The 25071-nt window shown below is 36.7% G+C and overlaps 2 protein-coding genes across 2 annotated transcripts in view; both read right to left on the bottom strand.

Annotated features, from left to right (window-relative positions):
- Positions 1–600: 600 nt before the first annotated feature.
- LOC121415626 (acanthoscurrin-2-like) lies at positions 601–5717 on the bottom strand. The gene is made up of 2 exons (XM_041608912.1): positions 5549–5717; positions 601–1813 (listed from the first exon to the last, which is right to left on the bottom strand). Exons 1-2 carry the CDS (start codon positions 5583–5585, stop codon positions 1260–1262), a joined length of 591 nt encoding a protein of 196 aa, XP_041464846.1. The 5' UTR covers positions 5586–5717; the 3' UTR covers positions 601–1259.
- Positions 5718–8784: 3067 nt separating this feature from the next.
- The window catches only part of LOC121415625, a 57495-nt gene continuing 41208 nt past the window's right edge, over positions 8785–25071 (bottom strand). The window contains exons 20-21 of the mRNA XM_041608911.1: positions 16558–16671; positions 8785–10357 (exon numbers count right to left, since the gene is read on the bottom strand). Coding sequence (XP_041464845.1) covers positions 9624–10357; positions 16558–16671 — 848 coding nt within the window. The 3' untranslated portion in view covers positions 8785–9623. The remainder of the gene's footprint in view (positions 10358–16557; positions 16672–25071) is intronic.

Here is a 25071-nt window from a genome sequence, read left to right as displayed (position 1 = left end):
CGGCTAGTAGCCGATGGGTTAGCTGTTGTGCTCTTTTTCACGAACAATCATTTAGCACGCGCGATATTTAATTTCTCTATTTTTATTAAAATGTTTATTCCTCGAAGAAGTTTAATTTGGTAGGACCTACTAATATAATAGGTGGATGGGTGACTAACCTATATCAATACGTCATATAATCGTCACCAATGGTTTGATGTCGTATGGATCGCCTTTGCCGACGACGTCCTACCTACAAAAGCGACTGGCGCGTATATTCTGGAGAGATTGAAGAGCGCCATCATATTCAACAACAACAACAACAACAACAACATCAATATCATCATTATCATTATCATCATCACCATCATCATCATCATCGACATCATTATCGTCGTCATCATGTACATTTTCACCACCAACACCATCTTCACCACACCACCACCACCATCATCATCATTGTCGTCGTCATCACCGTCGTCATCTATCATCATCTTCACCACCACCACCACCACCACAATAATCAGCATCATCATCATTATCATCATCAGAGATTATTTTATATTTACACCAAGACCAATCCAACGAAACTAACTTTAACTGCAAATGTTCTTTGAAATATAAATGAAATAATTCTCTTTTAACAGTAGACAGCATTGTATGATTGATAATTCTCTTATAAAATATATACAAACTATTAAAAACAACACTTCAAACGACACAAAATTAAGTGAAAAACAAACAAAAGGAAACGATTGAAAAACAACAATATCGAATATGAAATACACAGATAACGATTCATGAATACATTGGGCATGATGATACTGAATAGAAATTAGTGAGACCAACATGATATGCGATCTGAAACATGATTATACCAAATTACGTGGGCCGAAATATGGGTTCGAAGAAATAACGGCATTGAACCTTTCATCAACATTTGTCGTCTTAACGGTTATCAAGCCTCACAACTCGCATTGATTTTGATTGGCTGATAAGCATCGACTGTCGCATGAAATATCCGAAAAGTCCTGTCAGGCGACGCTCTCCAGGTATACAATCAATCTTGTAGCAGATATATGGCAAACCATATGATTATCGACCATTTTCGACTGCTTGGCCAAAATGTCGATTTTATGTCTGAATGTTGGATGGACTCTGTCACATTTTTTGCTTTATTGTAGATTACACAGGGGTTTACGATAGCAAGTTAACAACTATACAAAAATTATGAAAGATGCCGGGTATATAGTGTTTTTAAAGTGTTAATAAAAGTCTGTTTAGACGGATGCAATCATCACTCGTGAATTTCTTCTTTGCCTGACGACGAAAATAGCGATTCCGGCGAAGATGACGACGACAACGATGACGGCGATCGTGGCTCCTGCGACGGTCGATGCCGAGACGGCCTGCGCTCTTCCGTTGGCATCACGGACAAGATGTGGGTTGTTGCCGAATGGGTTGTCGAATGCTCCAGCCTCCATGAAGGGATCACCGCCGCCCATCATACCAGTGCCGGCACCGCCGTAAGGGTTTCCGTATCCGCCGTATCCGCCGTATGCGTTGTTGAATCCAGCTCCGTTACCCATTCCGCCGTTACCACCCATTCCTGCTCCGCCCATGCCTCCTCCGCCCATGCCGCCGCCCATACCGCCGCCCGTGCCGCCTCCCATGCCGCCTCCCACTGCACCAGCAGCAGCGGCGGCGGCGGCGCCGAAGACGTCGAAACTGTTAAATTCTCCCGAGTTGCCTCCGACTACGCTGCCGCCCCCAACCAGTTGATCTCCGTAGTCGGGCATGTCTCCAAACGGTTCTCCCTGGGCCATGACACATCCTAGACAAATTACAGAAGAAAAACAAGTATTAAATGCGTTAATCTCTAAAGGTTTCTTAAGTTGGAGAAAAGAAACCTAAATCTTAATACAAGCATTTTCTTCAAAAATTCGTCAACTCGTCACCTCCATTCAGGCCTGGGGGTTACGAGTTCTAATAATTTGTTTCAAATGTTGATTTATTCAAAAGAGAAAATAGTGCCTATATATAACGACAACAATATGCGGACGGGACAATAAACGTTTTTACGATACGATACATGACAGTATTACTTTTTTAATCCTTAGTGTTTCCTTCCTTTGCAAAATGCTAGCCAAAACGTGATACATATTTCAATTTACACGCTAATATAGTTTCACAGATCTCATTCGGTTGATCATATTGATGCCAAATTTGACTTTATACCAGGGAAATTTAAAGCTATCAGTAAGTGGTGTTATTTCAGAAATAATACGCAAGGTAAAATATATCATCCGTCAGCTCAACGCGAATATATACTTTGGGACGGGGAGGGCAAATATGAACAAGGAGAGGAGACAATTCGGAAAATGTGCACTATAGAACCAATAGAAAATATTTGATTTTTGATTCCGTCCATTCCCTCTAGTCTTCGACAAACACCAAGTCGACAAACAAAATGAAATGAAATGCGAATTTCAAATGTAATCTAATTTTAGTCCGCATATTTCATATGTTTATTACTTTAGATGAATGAAATCATTGCGCATCATAGTCCTGCATCGATGATTATTTCATATCCAGCGTGGCCAACTGATCTATTAAGACCTAAACTGCTAACACCAATTAAATTCCTTCCATTGCATCACCATCATTAACTAATTAAGTCCTTAATTCTCAACATGCTCAAACTAATTTGTCTGCATGAGCACCAATACTTTAAAAACCTTTCAAGTTGTTGCCTTCAAAGGCATGATAGAGCGCATTATTAACACCCGTATGATATAATCCACAAACTGATAAATTGAAAACAGGCGCAAACTTTAAGAGACTAGAGATAAAAAACGATTTTTTAAAACCTAAAATCAAAGGAGCGTGTTGACTTAATTCTTTGTGAATAATTCATAACAGACATCCAATTTATGGAATATAAGTTAGAGAGAAAAAAAATGAAGGACGGTACTACTTAATCACATAAATAAATTGCAATTATTACATTAGTTTCTCCTTTGCGTAAAGGTAGCCTACTTATAGCTGTGTGAGCAATGTGACCATGTAAAATATTCACTTTCTTTTTTTAGTCTTGTGATTTACTCAACCTTCTTCAATCAAAGAGAACTTAACTTTCCTCGATCACCACCTTAAACTCAATACCGGTTACTCCCCCAAGATAAGACCGCGATTATATGCCGATGAGGCATTCTGACACCGCTATACCTGCCCACTCATGCCACATATTTCCTGGACACATAAATCCATGATGAAAGACGAGTTAAATTCATCCGGTTAAATACTTCTAGAATATTACAAGTAACTATAAGACGGATTTTTTGAGCATTCATGGAATAGGGTCTATGATTGGTACTAGACCCGTAACCATGAATACAATCATCGATTCCCATAGGTCAAAGGTCATGAGTGCATTTTAATTATACCGACAAGCAGAGACAACTAATGAAGACCTCTACTGGAAATGATTCCATTCAAGATCAACTGAGAATTGTTAAATTATGGGTGAGGAGAATGACCGAGATTGAGCTGCATAAATGATTGAGATCAAAACGCTGAAATCAAATCAGTTTCAACAAAAAATTAGATCGCTTAAGCTCAGCTAGAAGATGATGATATTAATGTCGTATTATCTTTTTTAAATATGTATTTATTTCGTGGCCATTACCGCACGTGTAGTCATTTGTGCTTATATTTTTATATAGATAGCCTACCTATCATGACTAATCCGAATATCATTTATATGATGTTGAAAATAACCTCAACTTCAACTTCGGCTATACCTCTTTATAACCATCCAAGAAACCACATTGACGCACTCGACAAAGTGATGACGGGCAATTTCCGAGCAATGTTATCCCCCTTCGAGTGGAAGGACCAATTAGAGAAGGTCCTATTTTATCAGTTTTAGTTTCAAATACATGGAGCCTCGGGTTCTATGACTGTACCTAGAGGGGTACACTACCGAAAACTGCTGTTTTTTACCCTAATGACTTAACATCGGGATGCGTCATCCGAATATATCTAATAAGATCTTCCTTACGTATTCGAGGGAGATGTTTCGCGCAACATTTGGCACTACGGTTGGTATACAAGGGTAATACTCTGGCAGAATCATACTACGCCCACGTTAAGAAAAGGTCTCACCAACAGAGTAATACACAGATACGAGGCTAATTATTGAAATAAGAACGAAGCTTAGATCTTGCTTTTAAAATAGCATTTTCAAGCCGAAATTACCAATTACATTAAATATATTGTGCACATAACTTTGAATTGCAGTAAGCACAGCTAATTATCACAGAAACTAAGAAATATGCATGCCGTGTATCTGCTCTTATTTTTTGAAGTATTGTTTGATCAGGCTATACTTACTCATTTTCATTCAAGCTAAAACTCGTTTTCTTTCATTATACAATAGATAACGTCTAGTTATCTACCTAACAAATCTTAGAAAGAAATTTTTGGATTGTTACCCTCAGTTTTGCTGTGGTTATATTTTAACTGACCTTTCCTTTGATTTATTTTATTCAGTGAAGTTTTTTTTGGTATCACTAATCATTTGCCTTTTTACATCAATTTATTATCCAAATGTGAGTTTTTCATTTTTTAAAGATCTTAATTCTAATTCATATCCAAACTTGTATGGTTATGTTGTTAAGTTCAATGCCTTTTAAACCTATTTACAGACGAATTTATCCTTTCCAAACGTTTTATGTCAAAACTGATGAATAAATGATTTACGGCTTATGTTACAATACTGATTCATTTGGAATCATGTATCCTGTTATATCCCTTAAAATTGGCCAAAACAATCAGAAACTAAAAGAATGTCTTCAATTTTATAAACCTCTTCAATACTTTCTAAGGTCTTAACGAGTCGTATTAATTTTGCCCCTGGATCACCTCAATATTGATAATGATAATCCGGTTAATGTGTTTGACAAGAAAAATAAAAATGATTTACAGATAACATTTCTGTGATTATTATTATTTTTTTCAATGCACTATTTTTTATATAAAGCAGGATGGACATGTTTATTCCAAAACATTTCGAAATAATTAATCGCAAATGTATCAAAGTTTGATCCTGTGATGGCACTTAGGCAATAATATATCATAAGTTATTTTGTCGTAATGGTAAACCATTGAGTAGATAATTTGGATGGCTCCTTAAATGAAAACAGCATTCTTTTCAAATATACGTTAATTTTTATGGATTCGAAAACAAGAATTAAAGAACGACACAAGTATATATGCCTCTTGGTCAAATTGAATTTACCATGGGATATTCTTGCTTATACAACAGTTCAACTGATGTGTAATTATTACACCAGAACTCCACCCAAAAGTGCCCGGAACACAAAAATAATTTTGATCTTCTTAATTACTCGAAATGAATATCAAGGAATTAGGTCATTCTAATATTCATTCACATTCCTATATATAAATCTACTATATCTACTTTTTTGCAGAAAATGACGTAGATAAGATAAACATTAAAATAATTAAAAAAAGAAATATGCGATTAAAAATGAAGTAAACTTACCAAGACATGCTGCAAATATTAAAGCACAAGCGTTCATGATTGGTGTATTTGTTCCAAATGTTGAGAGAAGAATATCAATTATTTAAAACAAGTAGTACTATCCTTGATGACAAGTTGTGCAGCGTCTGTTTCATGCAAGGTACCTCATCCCTCTTATACCACGGCTTTGAAGGGGGGTAAAAAAAGGGGGAAAGAGATTTAGAGCGGGAAGGGGTGCAGGCTTATCGCTGATTGGCTGGATTTTGATGAGTGTATGGTAAGGTTTCGGAAGTCTGCAGTCGATAGAGGGTGCTGACAAGTTTGACTAAAGTTTCTTTTTCCTATTTTGGGGGATATTCGCACACATATTTCAATCTCTCTCCTTATCCTCTGTCTTCTTGTTCTCCCGCTGTACATGCCTATACACAGGTGACGCCAAATATAGTATACTACTACTACTACTCAGTAGCGGACCGTGACCCGGACGAGACAGCATTGGGGGTGGGGTACTGCATTGTCTGTGAACAATGCTGTGCCCCCCAATGCTTTGTCTCCTCCGGGTCACGGTCCGCCACTGCTGCTACTACTACTACTACTCCTACTCCTACTCCTACTCCTACTCCTACTACTACTACTACTACTACTACTACTACTACTACTACTACTACTACTACTACTACTACTACTACTACTACTACTACTACTACTACTACTACTACTACTACTACTACTACTACTACTACTACTACTACTACTACTACTACTACTACTACTACTACTACTACTATATACTATCTCTGCTTCTACTGCTACTATCAAACTTTTTTCACCAGCCCATATTTAGACTAGTTAACATCGTTAAAACAACATAAAAAGAAAACACAAAGAGTTTGAAAATTAAACTACACAAGTTTACAGATTCTTTAAATTTTAGAGGTACACCAAATGACCTGATTCAGGGTTAATGATGCTTCCTATATAGGCTAATCTTGACCGAAGGGTCTCTCCCCACACTCCTTTAATAACTTCCAGTCTGCGTTAAAAAGAAGTAATTATACATAAGTATATAGGCCTACTCTTTGAGTAATATTTTAACATTATCAAGGATATTTTTTGTGAGAAATTACCACTACCAGCACCACAACAAACAAGACCAACCCCCACCCAAACATGATATAAGAAAATATTAGATTATTGATACTTATTTTGAGAAAGTAGGAATTTTCGTAGATAGAGAATGTTCAATTCGGGGTTCAATTAAGGCATCCGATACCCATGTGATCAATTTGCATACAAAATCAACGGCCTTGGTAAATGTGGGCGCCAACAGAAATAAACAAAAATGCAAGAAAAGGGTTAAACTTACAACCATCAACCCAACCTAACCCTCAAATTGATAGCGAGGAGCAATGCCTTCTTAAACCAAACCATCATGCTCACGTTGAATCATCACAGGGGGAGGGAGGGGGTACATTTCAGCTTCACATGACGCAAAAGGCACCTGGTATGGTAATGTAACATAATACAAATGCTTTTTGATTGTCTTCACAATCTTCGCAAACATAAAAAAAATTATAAGAAAAATTAAACCATCAATCATGATTAAGATATCATAACTATCAATTAGCAGTGTTTCTATGTGTAATAACCTGAACATAGTGCCCAACTACGAGAATGTAAAATCATAGTTAGAAAAGATCTTCGGGTCTTAATTTTTTTTCTTTGAAATTTTAATTCATTAAAGACTTAACCCCTTTTGGATTGATTTTTTTTATCAGAAGATTTTGACATGGCAATTTCAAAATCTTTTTGATCATCTAAGCGTTTTTTTCTGTCTGTGATGTTATATATCAAAATTGATAGGAAAACAAATTATGATGACGTAATCATATTTATCATAATTGTTATGAGAAACAACCTAGAAATATACTTGTTATTCCTGGCAATGTATATAAAAAACAAAAGAAATGCACTGATTGAATACTGTCTTTATCGTGTTCAACAATATATTTTAATAGGTATTCACATTCTATAAAAACGTAAAATTGAAAAACATCAACAACCAACAATTACCCTTTGGCTTGAAAATTTACAACAATTATTTTGTAGAATAGATGGCTTCTGCAGATCGAATAAAAGAGAGAGAGAGAGAGAGAGGAGGGAGGGGGGGGGGGGGGGAGGGAGGAAAGACTGTGAGGGGGGGAATGACAAATGGAGAGGGCATGGAAAGGGAAAGGGAAAGAGATGGAAAGAGAGAAGGTGGGAAAGGGGGATCGAGAGAAGGGCTGGGGGTTTTATTACACCAAGCTGTACACAACTGTACTGTCTTTTACAACCACTTTACAGTATTAAAATATATATCTTTCGTGGATATTATCTTTTGGCAGCTACAATATTTACAATTCATAATAAAATATTTTTTCATCACTATTCTCTATCAATTAATGTACAAGATAAAGGCTTTTGAAAATTTGAAACTTATCAAAATACGAAATAAAACAGATTGATAATTTAAGCCTTTAACAAATGTGCATAAACTATATGCAACACGTTATTTGTTTTGCCAAAGATTTTAAAATAAAGTTCAGAATTATCTCGATTTCCCTTTGAGAATTAAGTGACACAGTTATGTCTACCACGAAACAAGGCACATTAAATACTAAGTAAAAAAAAAAAAACAAACACGACCAAGAAAATTAACGGAACTACAAAATACGTCTTAGGCCCGTAATGCCAGACTCGCCTTGCTCACTTGTAAGTCCAGAATCGGGACAGAACTTGGTCCACCTCCCTGCAGAGTGCTGATATTTTCCCATCTAATTCTCGAGACGTACAAGACCTTACTCCCTTTCCCAGGCAAATATCAATTAAAAAATAACTTAGACTGTGACGACAATCTAATAAAAATTAATTGAAAGGAAATGAGGCGATTACACTATTCTCACTTCGAAACGCCAGAGAGCTCGTAAATAAGAGATTCTAGTTCTTCAAATATATCCTTGAAACGGACAATCGTTATTCAACCTCTTTATTACAAATTTCCATGTTACTATAGAGCTAACCTTTGCAGAAGTTTTCACCAGGGCATTTTAAGCTAAAGTCATAATGTACAATTAGAGTATTCTGAACAAAATCATAAATTACTAGATATCATAAATTACTAGATTAGACAGGATAGGTCGACGTCTTGGATGCAAAAGTCATGAACTCTCTGTAAATTAAGTAAGGAACCATGTTGAAAATAACAAAATGGCAAATATAGATTTGATGTGCAAAATATAAAATAAAAAATATCAAGAGGTGTACGAAGCATGACAATTGGAGGAAAGGCGAAAGAATTCTCCTTTTGATTTTCTCCCCCTTTCTTTTGAAAATACCCTTTTGCCCCACACTCCAAAACTAAAACACTAATTTACCCCTTAAGTCAAAATAAAGTGCTTTTCAACCTTTTCAAAATATTATTATTGCTTTATTAAATGTTATTGTAGGATTAAATACTGTACAAGATAATTCTAATATAAAAACAGTATTCAACTAACTTTCTGGCCTCAATGATTTTATTATTCAATAAAAAAATAGGGACGAGCTAGCAACGAATGAATCAAGGGGAAATGGGCATCGTTTTGAAATGTATTCAGGAACATTGATGACGTAATGACATAATTTCATAAACCGTATGAGACAACAATCTACAATTATAGAAATGAATTGTGCTTGCTAAATGCGTGCTTATTATTATGGAGTGAAATCGGGAAAAAAATGCGAAGGGCTCTCATAGAAAATGATTAGATATTAGGCGATTCGAAGGAATGTAATTTGAAAACTGCAGGAAAGATGAGAACTGCGCTTCAGTTTGGAACTTCCAGATACGTTAACCAATCAGCAAACCGTTTACTTATAGTCTTGTCCGAATGTTGAATAGTTTACTTGTGTTCTTATGATAAATACAAACCCATGAGATAAAAGAATGAACCATACCGATTTATTATTTTCATCATAGGAGCAAATGAAACATATATAGCAACCATTCTAGTCATAAAACTGAATAAAAATGCTTAAAAATCGAGTACAAAATGTGTTTTCATTGAAAACAATGTTATATTGCATCATTATCATCTAGTCGATTGTAAGTGTCCCCAAAAGATCTGAATTTAAGTTCATGCCATCCACGTGGTTCAGAGGCTGGTTTATCGGCCTCTTCCATAGTAAATTGATGATAGTTCGCTAGGCCAGCATTTTTCCTCATTCGGACGATGATGACAAGAAGAATGCATACGATGACGATGAGAAGAAGTCCACCGAGCACTGTCGATAATATAATGATTTTATTTTCCGCCTGCGCGCCATTTCTGGCTGCGCTGCCATGGCCCCTTGGAATTTTGTTCCCGCCATTTTTGGCTGTTGTCTGCCCTTTCACCGTGCCCACTGGAATCTCGTTGTTGTCTGTGGTTGTTGGAACTTTAGTAGTTGCTGGTGTTGTAGTAGCTGGTCTTGTTGTGGGCGTTGTTGGTGGTGGTGCTGTCGTTGTTGTTGGTGGTCTGGTGGTTGTGGGTGTCGTGGTAGCCACTGGAGTTGTTCTGATCCTTGTGGTAGTTGTTCTTGCTGCCGTTGTTAGAATCGTTGTGGTGATCTGTGGTGTGTTTGTAGCTGCTCTCTCTGTTGTTGTAGGCCCAGTTGCTCTCTGTGGTGTTGGAGCTTCTTCTGTGGTTGTGTCAAACCAACTTCCCTCATCGTATGAAGATTCCTCAAATATACTGGGTACCCAGTCCTCAGTTGTTGTAGCCACAGTTGTGGTGGTTATCGTGGTTGTAGGAACTGTGGTCGTAATTCCTGTAAAATGGAACAGAATCAGATCACATTAGCAATTTATTTGCACATTCAGATACGAAAAGCCTCCCCCAAGCAGAACATGAGATGACGAGAAGATGGTATCCAGTTCCTGCTATATACGATTCCAGTTTCAGTATCTCACTCTTAGTGGAGACGAGAAGAGAATAAGACAAGTTCTAGTATCTCGTCAGGTCAATCTAATGGAGACGAGAAGACAAGGTCCTGTATCCCATCATATGGGCGTGACGCAGCTTGATGCAGAGGTTAGAGGTTCGAGCCCTGGTAAAGTTTTTCGGATGGTGACGTTAAAAGTCGGTCCAGACGTAAATTATCATATCTGATTGATACACGTCTATTACCACGAAAAAAACAAACAAACACTTAAACAAACACCAAACATCCATAGGGTTAGGATTAGGACACAAAGACACCCACACAACCTCACCCACGCACACACACAAACTAATGGAAAGAAAATACAAGAAGACGAGCATCTCATCAATCAACTTAATGGAGACAGAAAAACAAAATATAAGGTCTTGTTATCTCGTCAAGACAACACAATGGAGACGAGAATACAAGAAGACAAGTTCGAGTACCTCGTCAACTCGACTTTATGTTGGCGAGAAGACAAAATGGCTAGTTAACTTGACAGTCACATTGTCATACTGTCCTCTAATCATCACCGCCGAGTTGAAGAGATCTAGATCTTCACTTTTCTCATCAAGTGTGGATTTAATGGACTTCGTCTTTGACTATATCGACTTGACCAGACCCAATGTCCAATTTCTTGTCTACTTGATCCATCATCTTATCATTTCATTTAGAATGATCTCGTCACAACGGTACTCTTTTAAGCTTCCATAACAAACGCTCCATCATCAGTCTTGTCGGTGATCTTACAAGAGGACATCCCACCATATCATATTACAATTTTAAAAGTAGGACGAGGAAGTCTTATTTTCACTGCTATTCTTGACACACCCCTCTATTTCTAAATGCAGTGACTTAACTCTGAAGAAAAAGAACAGTATGGATGGGGGTTAGTGAGGACCCCCTTCCTAAAAATGAGGAAAAGGAAATACACGAGAAAGGAACTGCATATAAAGCATGTCGAATGGAGGGAGGTGATACGGACGTTTATGCTCTCTTACACGTCATTTAATGAAAAACTGAAATGTTTCGTGAGCATGACCTCCATCGGTAAGAGCTGACTAATATCATGGTCAGTATTACCATCGTCCCAGAAATTTTTAGATTTTGTCTTCTTATTTTGGTCGGACATATTTCACCAACACATCGATCGGTTATTTCATTTCTTAATGATAGTGCATTGACCTCGCAAAAATCTGGGTGAACGAATTTGAATGGGGCTTCAAGATTTTAAACTCGATTCAGCTGTGTCCCTTAAGTATATTTTGAGCATTATCATTGCATTATTCCTTACATGTACCTCAAACTATTACCCTTCTTCCCTCTCAATTCCAGACAAGAGTGAATCACTGATTTCCTTTTGGAATGATAGAAAGAAATGAGAAGATGATGATTTTCTATATTTTGATTTGCGCGTCTTTGTTTTTGTTTACTTGTTCCACATTTCGGAAATACTTTTAAACGTTCGAGGCAAGAAAACATTGCGAAATTTTATCAAAATGATGACTTTGTAGTTTTGTTAATGCAAACAAGTTCCAGATTTATCAAGTGATAGAGAAAGAACCTGTTTAGCAGAAGAAATGGGGACAAGGCGCATTTGAATATGGAAGAGAATGATATAAGTTATTTTAGCCAAGTAGATCACAATGTTATTAAGTAAATCCGTAGCTGATTCAATTTTTAGAGTGTCACATATTTAGGCCGGATGATTCGAAAATACATGGATAAAGAAAAAAGTCTAACCATGCTAACCCAGCATGTCACATTACATATAAAATGACTTTTCGGGATTGGCAGTTTTCTCTGATACACTAGCTGCCACAGAATTCGCAAAGTGCCAGTTATATTTCCTGTGGTCACGGATGATCATAACCGTCCAAAAGGGAAGATTGTCTGTAAATCGCCATGTAAAAATCAAATGATTCATCGTGACGACACAAAGAGGCGTAATCAATACATAGTGTCGATAAATTGATAAATTTACAAAACAAATCAGTGTGAATTTTGTACTTTCATTTCAAAAAGATGATTTTAACCTGAATGAGATATAGAAATACCTGGATAAAATATATACGAATCTTACTTAATTTCCTTCGTAAAATTTCTTTCGGGCGTGAATGTAGAGTGTAAAGCTTGTCATCATCCACTTTGCAATCATAAGACTACATGGTTAAACTATTGCATTATGGGTAAGTAACATGAATCAAACTGACTTTACAGAGAAACTGAAGGAACATCACCGGGGATTACCACCCTTTCATGAAACTGGTCCCTCTTCCTATCAAATGCAGGGAATAACTAACATCATTTTGATTAAGGATGTTGACTCAAACTGACCTAGTTCAGGGTTAATTCTGCCATGATGCGCCGAAATTGATGTTGAATTGAGACGTTTCCTCCAACTCGAAATCGAGGGGTGTATTATAACACGGAGGAGGACACGGAAGGGGCAGTGGAGGGTGAGAACAAAAACCTGTTTTTATCTCAAGTCCTACTAATTGTCGGTTACACTTCGTAATTCCGAAGGTTCGTAATTCCGAAACACGTAAATTGCCAATACCTTGATGTTCGTTAATCCGAAAACGTAAAAGGGTTCGTTAATCCGAACATTTGTGGCGTTATTCCGAAGGTTCGATAATCCAAAAGCGAAATAAGGTTCGATATTCCGAAGGTTCGTTAGTCCGAGAACGAAGTAAGGTTCGTTGTTCCGAAAGTTCGTTAATCCGAAAACAAAATAAGGTTCGTTAATCATTACGTTTTCGGACTAACGAACCTTCGGAATTACGAACCTCATTTCGTTTTCGAATTAACGAACTTTAGGAATTACGAACCTCACTTTGGTTTCGAACTAACGAAGCTTCGGAATTACGAACCTCATTTCGTTTTCGGACTAACGAAGCTTCGGAATTACGAATGTATGCGCTAATTGTCTACCCACTATTAGATGTGACTGGATATGAAATGAATTTTATAGTCATCACTTCTTCTGTGATGAATGTCGTCTAAGTAGTTGTCATTATTACTGGGATTTAATACAAGAAATAAGAATGAGTGGAAGAAGCTTTAGAATTTCTAAAGGCTCGGTTGGTTGTGGCATACATGTAGCATCAAGTTGGGCATGTTGGGCGAGGCCTTGGATCCGGTTGATACAATGTAAAATCCCATTTAAGTCGGTTAGAATAATTAGATTACACCACCATGACTAGAGAAAATACCGATCTTACTGATTATATTTCAAAATTGTGGCTAATTCATGGATGATTCCTTCTTATACCCTAATCGAAAATGGTTGCACCTCGGGGGAATGGAGATTCTAGCGTTTTACCGTAGTTCTACGCAGATGTTTGCCATTCTACAAAAGTAAAACCTGACCACCATGATATTCCGCAACCTTGACACCACACACTGAAAATGTTGGGCAACATAGGGTCACTGTATTGGGTAATGTATGTTGGTGAATATTACCCAATTATTAGTTTCTATTACCCAATATGGGCAGATTTTAACCAATAATTGCGTGGACAGTATGTTACCCAGGGTTGGTTAAAAGTTGGGCATTTTTTGCCCAACTACTTTATTCTAAGAGTGTAACTGGTCAAATGTGATGAGGACCCAGATGGTCACAGTCTATTCAAATTTGATTACTTCCCTTCTAATCAAGTTCTCTAAGAAAGGGATAAAATGAAAACAATCATAATGATAATGCTTCTAGCGCAGTCTCCAGTTACGTTCGCGTTGTGAAGGGTCCTAATTCACAGGCCATTACTGCTTAGAGTACATATACCAGTAAGACGGCACTTTGACGATGGATATTAGAGCCAAAGTGGACCAATAGTTGCTTTTTTACCCCCCTTATCGTATATTTTAAAATATTTTTGGCCTAGCCTGCTTCAAAAATCTTTTCTCAATCACACAGAATAATAATAATCTAAAAGAAAGAGTAAACGTTTACCGCAAGTTTTCATTCGACCAATCGATTGCCTGATAGAGCATGTGATGATAATTAGTTATAGGAAAATGAACACTTCTAATGAATTACATTGGGAACCATCTTAACACCGTAAAACTTTCTAAAAATAAAAGACAATGCTGTAGTCAGAACAAACTTTCGGCAACAAATTATTTAATTAATGACTCAGTGGTTGCAGAATAAATTCGGTAGCCATCCCTCCTCGTTGATTTCACCTAAGATGACTAAATGCACAGGTTTTCTTTTCATCAAGCGAAAAACCCAAAGTAGCCCCTTCCATCTTTCATAAAACCCCCGATTTGATATTAGTCATTAACACTATTCAATTATCAAAAAGTGCCTTGGATAACGTGACACAAATGGCATTTGTCCACAGAGGTTTAAAGATGTTTCGGTCGGCCGTATTACGTTCGTTATGTCGGGCAATAATCTTCAGTTATCATCCCATTGTTCTACAGTAATTACAGGTAGTAACCCACTTCCCGCCAATTTCTTAAGCTGCAATTGTGTCACATGATATCGCATCAGAAAGTATGTAACAGATCACGTGATTACTAATGTTAGTGGGTAGTTCCCAAATTATGCGAAATTGTGAAATTGTCTTTGTCCCCAATATAGTCCACCATCTAAGTGAACAAGCCTACTACCCAAATTGCAAGTAAAGCACAGCATTTGGTTTGCATTTGAATACAAAAATTTAACAGTAACTGCGAGGAACCAGTTTATTTCATAACTTCTTTTACAATTTGCTATAATGTATCTTATATGTTTTTCCAAGAAGAGCTGAAAAAACATTTCGCAAGAGATCCGTCATTAAACCTCTAGTGATTACTAACTTTCCAAGACTTAAAATCTTTGTATTGCATCTCACCTGAACTTGTTTTACTTTCCCCACAAATTGTAGATTTATCATTCGTTTCCCTTTTACTTGTACATTTTAACTAAAATGTGGGGTTCAAAGGAGTTGGTTCGGTGTCCGGTTATTTAATCATTCATTTTGGATTTGTATTTCGCCGGTTCTCCTGTATCATTTATCCACCTTTCATCGTCCCTTCAGTATTTGACACACGTACAGCAATAGTTTAATAATTCTGAACAGATCAGTCGTAGTCAAGCTTCAGCTGAAGATCACTGAGCAATATAGTTGAGCGCCAGAGTGGTGGCGGTGATTAATCCGATAGGCCCATATCATCCTACATATATCTGGTCATTTTGACAGGAGAATAATTTAATCTATTTCGATCATGACTCTATATACATCATTGATTTTCACTAGGTCAAACGATACATTCAATTGAGTCATCATGCCATCTTCGATCAGAATCGTGTTAATACATTTGACCAGAATCATTTTAGAGCTTGTGTGATCGGGTATTCTCATCAAACCAAACTATAATAGTGCCTGCACTGTCTACAGTATATTACAATAATGAATAAATACTTCATCCAATGCTGGGTAAAGGAGAAAGTTCTCTATTGGGAGTAAAGTAAGTGAAAGCCATTCCTCATTCAATATTGCGTAAAATCTACAGAATATTTAGATTCACCTTACCCGACCAAAATAGATGTTCACCTTTTCACCCAGAACGGCATGGGTAAAGAGTATAATGGGAATACGTGATCAGTCGGGTTGGATAATCTAATAAATCTAGGTACTCCTGGCCGGGTTTCCTATACGGATCACCTGGCAGGGTAACGGAGACAGACTGTCCAGGGGCTATCGAGTGCCCCATATGTGAACGGATATGTCGTCGGATTTCTAACGAAATTCAAAGAATGACTCATGTAGTTCCACATGTTCGACATGAGATATTCATTAAATGTAATCAAGGGAATATTTTGAAATAAAAGCGAAAGAGAGAGAAAGATAGAGAAAGGGGAGAGAGAAAAGGTATTATGGGCTTTGTGAACATTTGGAATAAAGATAACATAAAAGTAGACACGGATAGAGAAGGAGACATCTGAAAAACTTGAACTGTGAAAAAAAAGAATCAAAATATGAATGAAGTCAAGCCTTAAAAGAATTCCTAAAGGAATATGAAGAGATGAGTGAATAAATTTAATGAAATAAACTTACTAATTTCGCAGTATCGCCCCGTCCAATTGTCAGGACACATACATAAATGGCCATTCCGCTGATCCACACAGGTTGCTCCATTATTGCACGGATCACTTTCGCATTCGTCAATATCTGCATTGGAAAAGCGAAAAGAGTGAAGTCAGATAATATAGTGAATGTAATACACAAGGGATGGAAGGGAAAATAGAGAGTAGAGAGAGAGGAGAGAGGGAGAGAAAAGGAGAGAGAAAACAAGAAAGGAGAGGGAGAGAGAGGGAAAGGGAGCGATAGAAACATAACTTAAAACCTTAACTTTTTTCTGAAAGGACTATAATCGAATTTTTACTGTCGGACGATAATTTCATAATGTGTATTGTCTCACACTTTTTTAATAAATGTGAATATTTTTTTTTTTCCTTTGGGAGGGGTAAGGGTAACGATATTAGGACTTTAAGATCGGTGGTTTAAACGTCTTCAGAGTTACTAGATTAGAATACCAGCTACCAATGGTTTGTATTTCGTATGAACGTTTGAAATTTAATCCACCAGCACAGTAATGATCATATTCTATTAGCAGAGAAATCAAATATGGAAGAAAATAAGCTCAATGAAGTACAGGGGATAAGGATTTTGATAGAAAATACAGGATCAAAATTAGACTGAATTATCTCTGGAAGATTTGATGATTGCTATCAACTGCTGCAGATAGCAAACAATATGGTTGGGATAGACCACGTGAGATCCATGACAAGTGGGAATTTAAGAACTTAAAATGATGTTTCATCATTGAGCTTCCTTTAAGCATCTATTAAAGATCGTATCACTCTAGTAAAGACACGTGATCCTCTCACGTAAATATAATGACGTCATCAGTGATTTCAAAGGAAACAACCCTCATCATGTCATGGATGAAAAATCCAAATGTTGCGGAACATAAACATCCTAAATAATCTATTTAATTTTTGCTAATACACATCGATACGTCATTTCCGTGGACCCATTTTTCATCTACTGCTATTATCAAGGATTTTTAGTATATACGGTTTGCGCCATTAATTTGAGATATATTTCGCTAGGGATAAACTTACAAATCTAAAGCATCAGTGATTATTATAAGTCATTGGTGTAACATACTGCGGTTGTCAAGGAGCGCTTACCAAAAGAATCCTACCAAAATGAAAATAAGAACTGAATGTTTCGGATGTAAAATAATCTGATTGTTTGACATAGGTAATCATGGTAATCATGCCTTAACTGAAGATCGATAATCAATAAAAGTGGATCTTGGAATGTCAATTGTGATAACCCGGTTATACGTAAGGTGGTTATAATTATTTCACTCTTTTTGTTCGACAGGAAATATGTGGGTCACCAAAAAGACAAAGAAAAGGAGGAACAAAACATTCGTTCAAAAATAAAGAAGCACTGACTGTTTTTTAAACAAAGGTATATGTGCTAAGATGATGTATTCGTGTCAAGTCTACTACACCAAAAACTGATTTGAAAAAATAACACCTAAACAAGTTAAACGCTGAAAATTTTATTTAAAAAGCGGGTATAAAACAAGAAAGGTAGATCAGATTAGATTAAAATTCTAATGTAATTCCTTTATCCCATCTGTTCTTGAACGTATTCATCAGGATGATGATCTTTTTCAACGTACACTGACTCTCAGAAATAGGTTCAACTTTGCTCCTTAACCATTGTCAAAATAGGATCATTTCTGAAAAAAATACAAAGTTGGAACTTTAAAGGAGTATTGCCTTTCTGAAAAGTGTGAAGAAGGTGCAAAATAGCACTCTAAAGTATTTTCAGTGTGACATTGGTATCCATCTTTCATAATAATAAGATAATAATGTCAAAGGTGCAAAGTTGAAACCATATCTTTAGTGCACAAGTGATTTTCTTAGATAAAAAAAAAGTGTCATCAAGGTTTTCACCAATCCATTGCGTTGGTAGACCACCATACCGCTCCCTCAGTCATACTAGTCTACCCACTAGGGTTTTCAACGGAAGTCCCGAAGGACGCAACAATCGTGTCATAGGCCCCCGCTCCACACAAAACCTGAACTTTTTCATCAGGCTCTTCATTAATTTCTTTATGTGAGTAATAAACTATCTCGTTTTCATGTTTTTAATGATGAACTGAGAATTAAAGGTAGTCGGTGGTAGAAGGTTAACTCAGAAGGAATTCAGTCGCCATGAAAAATAGCAATTAATCTTCCAATGATTTACATAGTGCTCATATTCATTGCCAGTAACCAAACTGAATTACGCAAACGTCCAATGGTTTAAAAAAAATAATTTTATTCTAAACATAACGACAAGCCCCTTGCCACAGACTGATATTTTGACAAAAATTTCAACCAATTTCATATGCACTTCTAAAAGCCTGCAATATAAAAATACTAGAACTGAAGATTGACTTTAATGCATGCATGGCTCTTTGAACATTCAACATTAAGTGTGTAATTTTGTCACGAATGTAGCGATTATCATCTCAATTGAACGTCAACTGAAATTAATAAGAGAGGGCCCCCGGATTTCCAAAAATAAAATAAGTTCATTTGAGCTTTTGATTTTCTATATTCCTCTGAAACTGGTCATAATTAATTTTGTGTGAAGAATGTGTACTTCACACGCTATAGTTTTGATACGGGGTTAAAAGGGTAAAAACCTCAGTCTACTGCATACATAACCGAGGTGTTTTAAGTACTCCATGGTATGATGAAACATAGACCTATGGATGAATGAAATACAATCAGAAGCATGGATGGTGTTCTAATTGAAGATTCAAAACGTTGAATATATTAACAGAGATATGTCTGCTCGTCTCATGTGGAAGTCAACATAGTTTTACGTTAGATGTAATATAATGCGACAATTTTTATTAAATCAAGCTGATTTCCATTTGTTTTCAAATCAGCGAATCAAACCACCACTGTGTTCAAACATAATTCATAACATAGATTAAGAAACTGACTGCGAAGAAGCTGGCCTCTTAACCGGAAGTTATATGAACTGGACTTCTTATTGTGAGACTTCCGGTTCCGAATTGGGTCGATGTGTAAAAAGCGGCTAGACGTTTCTTGTACATGTACAATAATATTAATGTAGTGATGTTTCCCACAGGTGTTGTCACTGCTGGATTACAGGTGAAATTCAATAACCTGTTTAAAGCCTAATGATAGTGAAACAGTCGAAATAATGTACATTGGAACATCAAAGGAATGGTTGAAACTGCATTTCACTCATACATGTCGACCACGGTGAATGGAGCCCTTTGGGAATGGAGGAATGGAAGGGGGGGGGGGTCTATCATCAAAACGTTATACCGTATATCGATCCATCTACATAATATAACCTTGTCTATTTCAATTTAGATTTGCATTGAAATAAGTAAGTATTCATGCATTCACAATATGCATTCACAATCTATTCACCATTACGGATGTGTAATAACTCGCTATGGTACTAATCACTCGCCAAACAGGTATAACCAATTCATGATTAGCTAGGTAGGCCTAAAAATAATGTTGAGAAGAATCCCATGTCTTTTATTTTGAATAACCTTTGAACATTCAGATTTGACATGTTTAAAGTGATCAGTCGCACACCGACTAATCACTTTAAGTGATAATTAGTGTTTCTCACATTACAAATATTGAACGTTATTCTCGAGGAAGGGGAAACCGTCTATTATCGGACACAGTATCCATCAGCACGAATACTCACGGATATCCGGTGCAATTGGGAGAAACCGTTAAGCTGTCATTTTGAAATGGTTAACGGCGTCATGATTTCGATCTGGTGTAGCCTACAATATAAATGACCCACTGAACATAAAGAGCGCAAGTGAAAGGAGTGAAAGCAGAGATTATATGTGCCGGTAGTTTTAAAAACAAAGAGTATTCTCCACTCCTTTGAAATGTTCCAATTCGTATCCCTACAATATATATCATTCAACACAGACAGGGCAGTGATGGGTAGGGGGAATCTTCCCAGAATTTTCAAAACTAAAAAAATATATACATCGCGAATTATAAGTACATACTGTTATCTGGTAATAAGCGTCTTGTTCTAAAACATAGGTGATCTTAAATGCAATTTTGTACATTCAAATCTTTAAAAAGCGGTCACTTTGTCTTTCAAAGTGCAAATATCTTAATATAGATTAGAATGATAGTGTGTCAGCATGCGGCGACTGGGGAAGGGGCGGCGGAGAATAAATATTCAACTTGCTCAAGCCAAGAATCAAATATAGGCTTGCCCTTTTAAAATTTGGATTTGCTGGTAATCCTCACATACATTTTATGCTAAAAATATTATGTAGCTACGCCCCTAGTCATAACACCAAGCCTCAACATTAAAAAGGAATATTTCTAGCTCTGGGCCGGGCTCGACTCCCTCGATGACACGCAACTGAAATTAGAATGTCTCAAATACCCTTTAATACGATGCTCAATTACCCAATCAAATATGTGCAGAATACCGAGTTCTCTCTGGGAAATTTTCTCGCTCGGTCTCTCCGTTCCCTCGCATGTGAATGATGGAAACTCATATTTTCGGGTGACATCCCAGTGATCCCACAGACCCCTTCCCCCATTTCTGGTCGGGACTCGCCCCGGTCATGAACAGAAATCAATTCCAAGTGACTCTTCTTTATTTATTCCTGGTTCGATACATTATCCTCCTTCTGGCTTCTTTAATTCTCTCCCATGCGGTTTCACTTTCGAAAATATCCCACTGGCAATCGAGTTAGTTGGCGAACATTATTTCATTCTTAGTCATAGTTCCGATGTTCTTTTTTTGGGGGAAAGGATGCCTCAAATTTATGTCTGCAGGACAGAATTTGCAATCCCCAGATTGCTTTAAAATCTTGAATTCGAATAGAAGGCAGCGATTAAAGAGCATGGAGTGAGCTATTACGTGAAAGATTTCCGAATTCTACAAACCTTTCCAAAATTTCCAACACTCATATAAATAAATGATATGCACATTTTGACAGGTATCAAAAACACCGAATTTCAAGAAAAAGGGTGGTTTTGAAAGACTGGTCAATGGTCAATCGCGGGGTCAAACGTATTTAGGGTATTTTTTTCAAAAGCATTTTTTTAAGACGAGCCAAACGTGTTTAGGGTATGTTTTTCCCCAAGCTTTTTCCCCCAGGTCAATATATACAAAAAATTTCAGCTCGCGCTTCGCGCTCGCATTTTTTGTTTAGCTAGACAGTTACGTATCATGATTACAAAAATTTGCTTTTAATGTCCCTTTTTAGGTCTGAATATAAAAAAATTTCAGCTCGCGCTTCGCGCTCGCATTATTTGATCAGCGAGATACATATTCGTTTGATGGCACTGTCCTTAAAATGATTCTATTAGGTCAGTATACATGACTTAATGGCTCATTTAATGACTTAATGGCTCATTAAGTGACTCAAAATTTTTGCTGGTGCCCCCGTGCCGTGACCCCCGGTATGCCACTGAGTATCATTGAAAATTAACATGAAAGGTTTACTATAGTACTTGATCGAACACTTTACAAAACAAAAATCAAAATCTGGAAAGCAAAATAAAAGATGATCCGCTCTCTTCCCATACCGAAGCAAATAAGAACGCAACGCTAATCAATATGGCTATACTCGCTTTAATTTCATTTTTATTTTCAGATTAATTACCAGTGCCTCAAATTAATAACGGAGCCTCAACTACATTCTACCCACCTAACACCGACGCCAACGTCCATTTTCCACGGAGGAACAACTCATCAACCGCAATGAGCTAATATCATTAATATTTTAACAGACCCAGTTCCAAGGCCAGAATGTAATTTTTGGAACATCATGCATCATAAAGGATTTATATTGCGTGATGTGATGATCATATAGATCCACTGGGTATTCGAAAACCTTTGATAACCCCTCTTAATAGTGTCTAGTCATCGATCATTGCACCCAACAGATTTGTTAAGATTAAACTGCCCTTGGAATGGGACAGGCCGTATTCCCCAACTCAACATCTACCTACAAGAGTTTTGGCAGCTATATGTAAAAATATGAATTACAGCTTATCCCAGTCGTTACAGAATATAGCCAATAATGCTAATCAAATTGTTAAAGGTAATGTTCAAGTCTTCAAGTACGTTTTTTGCCGGTAGAAAATATGATGTATTTATTTAAGTATCCTGTAGTATTCATAATGATGATTAAAAAGTATATATATATGGGGAAATACAACGCATTGTTTCTTATCATTAAAATGTGCCATGGGAATCTTGAAATTTCTTGTCTCTTGGAATACAACCAACATAGATTAAGCAGATGATTTCAAATTAAATGTTAGGAGATGATGATCAAATAATTTCATTGCCAATTTTATTAATTTAACTCTTAAATATAAAAGTTAGTCTTTGAAATTGGCAAAATGTAAATCTGGATAAAGGATGGTACTTCCCTCTTAAAATGATTTGAAATTGATTTCTAAGAATAAGGGCATCAAACTCCTTAATGCAGATGATATGAATTAGTTAAGTGCATGGCATAATAATTCCCTATAAAGCTGCTGTAAATCTTCTGCATGGAATCACCTATAGGTTGTTAAAAATGTCTTTTCTGTCATTTTGGAATTTGAAGCAGTGTAAACGTCTTTGGAGGATATTGGGAACGGATGTGCTTGCCTAGAAGAGGGGATGACCTCACCAAGAAACGTAAGAAAACATATTCTAGGTAGGTTCAAGTTGACCAAACAGTAGACGAAACATATAAAAGAAATACTGTCGAACATAAGGGATTTCTTTTATATGTTAATTTTAGTTGATAAAAGTTGTAAAATGTATGTCACACCAGCTTAGCGTTTACCAGCAAAACGCTGTCCTGCCGAGTTCCTACGGGAGTTACCATAAACAGAAACAGAAACAATACCCTTAGCGCCATTTTTTTTTTGCTAATCATATCAAGCAAATAAAATGCTTCAGTTTGATAAAAAAGAATGTATAATTTCGAATCCCAATATTAAATAAAACTCATGAATTTTTGTCAATCAGCGACTTCGAAATGAAATAAGGAGAGGCGAGCTACTGCCCAAGATAATTAAAGGAAGTAAAGGCTAATAAGGACGATGAAACCTTAAACGCATCACATACATGACAGACACAGGCATTCAAAATACATCTTATAAATCGTTGGCTCAATTCTCCAACGAAATACTCTTTGCAATAACCATAAGACTGGTTAAAGTCATTTACCCTTCTATGAACAATGATACGGATTACTTCTCATTTAATGAATACTATGTCTTCATTATAGCAATGGCCGGAGCAACGGTAGCTAAAACAATATAATTGAAGGTAACATTATGAATTCACAAACAAACAACTAGAGCATGAAGAGCAAGATAGTTAAATTTTCCTTCCAAATCGTGCCCAAAAGCGAGCATCGGAGAACATTTGTATTTTGCTGGTGTCATAATATGTTTACAATATTCTGATATTGAACATTGAGAAGGCTCTAAAGTAAAAAAAAAAAAAATAAAATAAAATCCAACCTGAAAATTTTCGATAAGGACTGGTTTCGGATTTCCGAGGATCTTTTACAATCCGATGAATAATGCAAATACTAGAATAATATCAATATTTTTGTCAAGAAATGATTGGGGTTCGTTTCGTGACCATTAGTCATCAAAGACCCTCCTCTTCGAGCCTTCTGGATAGCCAAGGACACGGGGCATTTGGAACTTCTTCAAAAAGAACACAGATTAAAGAGAGGCTTGTAGCCGTGTGTGCCAAGTTAGTTACTTAATTAGATACTGTCATGATATCAACCCTTTTCGTATTTTAGAGAGGGGATTTTAATCCAACAAGCGAATGTTATATAGGCCATAAGATTTGTAATTGAAATTTGGGCTTGGTACTGCTTTAGATTACCCATGTATAAGGATTACTCTGCAATCATTTTAGGATCCTACCCCACATTACACCTTTTTTCCATATCACTTATTTTTTTTTACAAAGTTTACTAGTCTACTTACTGATCTATTCGTTTCTACCGAGTACCTGTTTTAATGAAGTTGTAGGGCTCATGGAAGCAATTGCGCCAAGTAGAACAATTACTGACAAAATAACATTAAGCAAGACTTTTGTTGTCATGATTGTATGTTTAACCCAGGGGTCTAAGATCGTCTACATGTAAGTAGCACATACCCCGTCATATTGGACAATGTTGCTGGAAAGCTGTGATTTTATGAATCTACCTCTTAATACGCTTTGAGGTAGCAATAAGTTTAATCAAAGCTCGGTTGAAGTCCCTTTTCTGATGTTCGATTTGGCCAGGTACATAGACAAGACCCCGTTTATCTTTTGCGAGTGAAGAGAAGCTGGCCTTACCGCACCTGTCTAGATGCGCTTGAAATTAAACGAGGGACTTTGTAAGCTTGGGATCTATAAATACCTACTGGGGCGACAACTCTCTGAAAATGAGTTGTTGCGCCAAATTTCCTTCTCAATTGGCAGATTTGTAAGCCGTCACGAGTTGTGAGT

The sequence above is a fragment of the Lytechinus variegatus genome, chromosome 5 (assembly GCF_018143015.1).
Source record: "Lytechinus variegatus isolate NC3 chromosome 5, Lvar_3.0, whole genome shotgun sequence".
Classification (NCBI taxonomy): Eukaryota; Metazoa; Echinodermata; class Echinoidea; order Temnopleuroida; family Toxopneustidae; genus Lytechinus; species Lytechinus variegatus.
The sequence above is the reverse complement of the archived record's forward strand: the minus strand, read 5'-3'. Positions and strand labels throughout refer to the sequence as shown.

Coding starts and splice junctions, on each gene's coding strand:
- LOC121415626 (XM_041608912.1), bottom strand. CDS start 5,585: ATGAACGCTTGTGCTTTAATATTTGCAGCATGTCTTG. Junction 1,814..5,548: donor AATATTTGCAGCATGTCTTG/GTAAGTTTACTT, acceptor TAATTTGTCTAG/GATGTGTCATGGCCCAGGGA.